General features: G+C 40.1%; 1 protein-coding gene across 1 annotated transcript; it reads left to right on the forward strand.

The window, feature by feature from the left end:
* Positions 1 to 4,667: 4,667 nt before the first annotated feature.
* On the forward strand, positions 4,668 to 6,143 carry LOC145270258 (uncharacterized). The gene has a single exon (XM_080125900.1). It carries the CDS (start codon positions 4,668 to 4,670, stop codon positions 6,141 to 6,143), a length of 1,476 nt encoding a protein of 491 aa, XP_079982026.1.
* The last annotated feature ends 540 nt before the right edge of the window (positions 6,144 to 6,683 follow it).

Consider the following 6,683-nt stretch of genomic DNA (forward strand, 5'->3'; position numbering starts at 1 on the left):
TTACGACTATGAAAATGTTTGTACTGCAAGTGATCGGAAGTTGATTATTGTAACTAGGAACTTATTAGTCTAGATATTATACGATTACAATGAAGTAACAGTAGAAATATATTAGAAACGTTTTGTAACTATAATATTAGAATTGTTGCATTGATTGGAATTTGATGGTATTAGTTTGCATGTGTTTTACTCTGATTGGAATTTGTTTTCATATGTTTTACTCTTAATCAAATTTAAATAAAATTGTATTAAGATGATATTTATATTTGTGAAATATATTTTTATGTTCAAATAAATAAAATTGCACACAGAAAAGTATGTGGCTTTTCAAAAGTCAACATTTTCTGCCAGAAACCATAGAACTTAGAAGTATCTTTTACAAAAGTAACACGAGATAAATGTTCTATTCTTGTAAAGTAGGTGACGTTTCTCTTAGCATGAAATAAACTTTGTTTAAGTTGCTTGTGGTTTACGACTAAAACTTCGGGGGTAAAATGCCATATTATTTAATACTAAGTTGATAATCTTGTTCGATGATCAACGTATGATCAGGTATACAATAACAAAATATATGGATAATCATGTTTTCAAAATCAAATTTAGTGAAAAAATACCATAACTTACACTGGGGACAAAAAGCGCCAATCCACTTCACTATCAAGATCTACTATGTCAAAAAATCCTCGTTAGGTCCCCCACTACCATCAACCACGTAGTTATTCTCCACTGTTATCAACAATTGAACAACTATCATCATCTCAAGAAGATGAACAATTGAGTCTGGAGGAAGAAAAACCTTATAACACCATTGCGGAAGTGGAGTTTATGAATATGGAGGAAAAACCTCAACTGCCAAAAATTAAAATATCAAGGTAGTTATTAAAAAACAAAAACATCGCACTTACAAGACTTATATCTTGCAAAATATCTTTCACGGAACTAAACCGGATTACATATGCAACATGACTCTCCAACTTCAAAAACAAAGTATGTACAGAGAAAAAAAACTTTACAACATGATAACAGAAACGTCCAAAGCAATAGAACCTATACAGCCTTTACTGTGCAATCATCATCATTATCATGACGGGCTCCTTGTGATTATTCCTCTCCAGAGTTTCCTGTCTTCCATCAGTTGCCTCAGATCTTCAGGTTCACAGTTGGCGTTGTGTGCTATTTGTTGGATGTACGTGGATCTAGGTCGTCCTCTGCTTGCGCGTCCGTGTCGTGGAGTCCATAGCAATACATCACTCACTAATTCATGCTTACTCCTCAGACAATAACCGGCAAATCGTAGGCGTCTGTCTCTGATGGTATTAGATATGGCAGGTAGATTGCCATAAAGTTACTGCTTCGTGGGATGATTTTGCCAAGATATATTTAATATTGTTCTTAGCATACGGGTGTATATGCCATCTAGTTTTCTTTCCAATCTTTTGGTGAGTGTAAGGTTGTAGCACCGTAAAAAACACAGGCTGTACCATTGCCCTGAAGAACTTCATGCTTTTGAGATGCGAATTCCGATATCTCTCTCTGTGGAAACTAAGTTGCTGCCCAGATACGTAAAATCAGCGACTTATTTCACTGTTGATCCAACCAAAGCCCTGATCTCTCCCTTCACATTTAAAGTCATAAACTTTGTCTCATCCGCATTTATGTGGAGACCAATGTTATTTGCAGATTTTCTAGCTTACGTAACAGTATTTGCGCAGCAGCAGTGTTGTTCGCGAACAAAGCAATATCGTCTGCATAATTTGCATCAGTTATGTGTGCTGATTGATGACGTTTGTTTATGGATTCATTTAGAGTGAAGCCTAGCATGTTGTGTATATCAACAGAGGTGCGAAGTACAACGTCAAGACAGACAATGAAAAGAAAAGGGGCAAGAGTATTTCCTTGTAGAACCCCAGTGCGAATGTCGAAATATTCTATGTACGGAGTCGAATGCTTGGGAGAAATCTGCAAAGATCATGACTGCCTCAATGTTTTTTGCTTTGACTCGTTCAATCAGTCTCCTAACAGTAAGTATTTGACTAGTAGTAGAGCGATTCTTTCTAAATCCATTTTGGTTCTTTCTGAGCACTTCTTCGATCTTTGGTTGGATACGGTTGAGAAGCATGGCATTGTAGATTTTTGCTGAAATTAGAGTGAGTTTTATTCCTCTGTAGTTGTTTGGTATGCTTAGGTAATCCTTCTTGGGGAAGGGAAGTATGCATCCTTCCCTCGATATACTAATAATTTTTTTATTATACACAGAATTGCATGAATCAAGAAGTATGTCATTGGAACCACCTGTCTTCCATACTTCAGGAGGTATGTTATCTAATCCTGCACCTTTACGATTCTTGGTCTTCTTTAGTACATTTAGAAGTTCCTCCATTGTAAAATCACCCTTCTCAATATCGAGTTCCTGTACAACAATCAGCTGAATTGGTTGTTCTGTTACTTCGGATTTGTTTCCGAGTAGCTTTTCAAAATGTGCTTTCCATTTCGAACACGCATTTTCCGGAGTGTTTGCCTTTAACTTAGCTTTGGCAGGTCGTTTGCGCCCAGATATCTCATTTACTACTTGCAAAGCCAGATACGATTGTTTGGTATCTGCTTCATTCTGGATTCGATCTATTTGTTCTTGAACATACTTCTGTTGTTCTGATAGGTACATCATACTAAGCTTCCTTAATTTTGTATTCTGTTGAGTGGGGTATTTATGTTGCTTTTTGATTATGTTTTCTAACTTTTCTCGTTTTAATATTATTTTATCATTTTTCTACGCTTTACCTTGGGCTTCAGAGGTATACACTTCTTTCCTTCTTCTTGGTGCGATCTAACGAAGTTTTCGTAGGTGGTATTAGCAGTTGGTTCCTGCACTTGTGCTTGTAAAGCATCAAATCTGTTTCGCAGATGAATCTCTGTTTGATTTGATTGTCATGTGACAACGTTGACTAGTTGTAGGGCTGTCTAGATGATGTTTTTAGTTTTGTTCGCTCGGAGGCTTAACTTCAACTTAGAGGTTACAATCCTATGATCAGTAGACACACCATAGAAACTGTTATAAGCTTCACCGTTATAACAGCTATTGATCCACTTCTTATTCATAAAAAGATAGTCCAGTTGTGCCTTGTCTCCATTTGGAGATTGATGGGTCCACACCTTACCGGGTCTTTTCTGAAAACGGGTATTCATGCATTGTAGGTTATTTTCAAGGAGAAAAGTTAATAGATACTCTCTATTTCGGTTTGTTCAATCATGGAAAGAGAACTTATGCTTGTTGTCTTCCCGTCCTATATGTGCATCCATGTCACATCCGATAACCAATAAATTATGTTTGGGGATTGAGCGCACTATTGCTGATAGTTCATCGTAGAAATTCAGGATCTCTTGCTTGTCACTGACGTTGGTAGGGCTGTAGCAACAAATAACAGTAGTAGCAGGATTACCACTGAAGGTAGCAAGAATTATCCTTTGTGTTATCTTCTCAGCACTTTTCAATGATTTCAATGCTCGAGGGCTAAGCAGAAGTCCTACTCCCCCAACGATACTATTTGTCAAATTTTTCCATGCTGACGCTGATACTAGTGTCCAGCTATTACCAATTTCATGGTACTTTATGTCCATGTCGTTGTGGAAGAGATGTTGCTCTTGAATACACACAATATCGATATCGTGTTCTTTGGATGAAGCAACAAGTTCTGATATTTGAGATGTGGATTGAAGTGTCCGTACATTAAAGGTGGATATTTTGATGGTATGTCTATATTTTGCTAGCTTATGTTTTGGTGCTGTAGTAAACTTGTCGATAGCTGTGGTCATTGCCGGCACACCAAGTAGCGTCCCTTGGTTACCCATGTGGCGGTTGCTGCGGTATGGAATTCTGGTTTGATTTGGAGTAATATTTAATATTTCGATAGCTCGGATAATATTACCTGTGTGAGCAACGTCTACAAACAAATCGCAGTAATTTCTCAATTAGACTAGTTGAACCTGATCGTTGATCATTTAATGATTCTTCCGATCAGCATCTTTTGTGCCCTGCCATTGACTGATTCTTTAATTCTTCCGCCAAGGCGCATAACTGTCATGCTGCTCCCCATGACGTTACCAGGGTCCGTTTAGCATCAGTCTTCCGTTATGAGTGGTCCCACATGATTACCGTAGACTATATCCTCATTCTGCCACGATTTAGGTCCGATGTGAATGTTTCTTTCATCCGACGGTATAGCCTGTTGAGTCAATCATATACTGTTGTAACTTCCGCACGAGCTATGATGTAAGGTTGACATTTGCGGAGATTCAAATACTTTTTACACCACGATCGCTATGCTCTTCACAGCCTTTTTTTGAAAAATAAATAAAAATAAAATAAAATCATTTACTCACATGAGATTATTGTTTAACGGATATAACGTGTGGTGAAATCAGAAGAACTCTCCCATCAACATCCGTTGATTATCTCCCTTTTCCTACTTCCTGTACAGCCCCCCTCCCTTTACCTGATTCCTCCTTTTTCGAGAGTCTCCTCGTGGTACGCACGCTTCTCTCATGGACTCCTCATGTGAGGATTTAGTTCAATATAGCCCACTTGAGCAGTTACTCCACTCTTTGCCTTATTCTGTTCTCGTTGGTCTCTCCTTTCATCACAATTTATTGAACTATATCCTCTCCTCACTATGGAGAAATATTTAAAACCAGAACGGCTACATCTAGATCCCAGCCAACCCGACGCCGCAGATATCTGGACACATTGGAAAAAATCGTTTGCCATCTTTCTCGACGCTGCCGGTGAAACTCAACAAACTCCTCTGACTGACAGACTTAAATTCAGCCTCCTCGTTAATCTCGTCTCTCCAACTATCTTCAAGAATATTTCTGACGTGGACTGTTTTAATTCCGCGATGGACATACTGGACACCATTTTTATTCAGCCTAAAAATAGCATCTTTTGTAGGCATCTTTTGGCCACTCGCCGTCAACAAACGGACGAAAGCATCGACCAATATTTACAGTCGTTAAAAACCCTTGCCAAGGATTGTGAATTTCGTGCCGTCTCGGAGACGCAAGCGAGAGATGAATACGTTCGAGACGCATTTATAAATGGAATGTCATCGAACTATATTCGACAAAGACTTTTAGAGAATGGGTCGCTGGACTTAAAAGCCGCTTACAACCAGGCACTCGTTATGGAAACGGCTCAGAAACAATTAGCGTCCTATTCTCGAACGAATGCCGTAAGCGCGTCTACCCGAGCCGAGGAAACAAACATCACCGCAACCGCACCCTCCACACCCGAACGGATAGTAGCCGCTGTCGCATGCTGTTACTTCTGTGGAAGAGGGAAGCACAACAGATCTGAGTGTCCCGCGCGAAACGCCTTCTGTAAGAACTGTAATAAAAAAGGGCATTTCGCACGTGTTTGCAAATCGTCCGCCGTTGTCGCCGCCGCCGCTGCTACCAACCCCGGTAAGTCTATTATCGCTTCTCTCTCTACTCATAATTTTTCGGAAAGCCTGTCTCGTTCGACATTATGTGGGAGAATAAGGGGTAAAACGGTAAAAATACTCATAGACACCGGTAGCACTGAAAACTTTATACACCCGGACCAAGTTAAGAAGCTGGGGATCGCTATCTCGCCAAGTACTGAACGAATCTTCATGGCTAGCAGTTCCCATTCATCCAGTACCTTAGGACATTGTATAGCATCCCTCCGTTTGAAAGATAGAGAATACCATAAGGTGAGGCTTTCTGTTATGCCAGACTTGTGCTGCGATGTCATTCTCGGGCATGATTTTCTATGTCGACTTTCTTCAATAGAAATACCTTTTGGGGGATCACTTACTCCCCTTACTGTGTGTGGACTTACTGCTATGAACAACATTGGCTATCCCTCCCTTTTTGCGAATCTAACTTCAGACTGCCGTCCGGTAGCTATAAAATCCAGAAGACATAGCCTACCTGACTCGAAATTCATTCAGTCAGAAGTAAAACGTATGCTGAAAGAAGGCATTATAGAACCCTCGCAATCCCCTTGGCGATCCCAATCACTAGTAATATCGCCTGAAAATCACAAGAAAAGACTTGTCGTCGACTATTCGCAGACAATAAACCGCTTTACGTTATTGGATGCTTACCCCCTTCCGCGGATATAGGACATGGTGAACGAGATTGCCAGCTACCAAGTATTTAGCACATTAGACCTGACAGTGCTTATCATCAAGTCGCGATAAAACCCGAAGAACGGAAATATACAGCCTTTGAAGCTGCTGGGTCCCTGTATCAGTTTCGTCGAATCCCTTTCGGAGTGACCAATGGTGTGGCGAGTTTCCAGCGAGTGATGGATGACATGATAAAGCGTGAAAACCTTCTAGGTACCTACGCTTATATTGATAATGTCACTATATGTGGACGAAACCAGGCGGACCATGACAACAATTTGAAAAGATTCCTGGATAGTGTGGCAAAGTATGGCTTAACTTTGAATGCAAGTAAATGCTACTATTCACTCGGCTCCGTGAATTTGCTTGGGTATAGCATAAGTAAAGGGTCAGTAAAACCCGACCCTGACAGACTTAAAGGATTGATGGACCTACCAGTACCAAAAAACCTCTCTTCCCTCCGTCGAGCGATGGGAATGTTCTCCCACTATTCAAGGTGGATACCCAATTTTTCTGAGAAATTACATCCCCTGA

This window comes from Euprymna scolopes, chromosome 46 (assembly GCF_053919585.1).
Source record: "Euprymna scolopes isolate OS-2025 chromosome 46, ASM5391958v1, whole genome shotgun sequence".
Taxonomy (NCBI): domain Eukaryota; kingdom Metazoa; phylum Mollusca; class Cephalopoda; order Sepiida; family Sepiolidae; genus Euprymna; species Euprymna scolopes.

Bases quoted from the DNA above. Each gene is read 5' to 3' on its own strand.
- LOC145270258 (XM_080125900.1), top strand. From the start codon at position 4,668: ATGGAGAAATATTTAAAACCAGAACGGCTACATCTAGATCCCAGCCAA.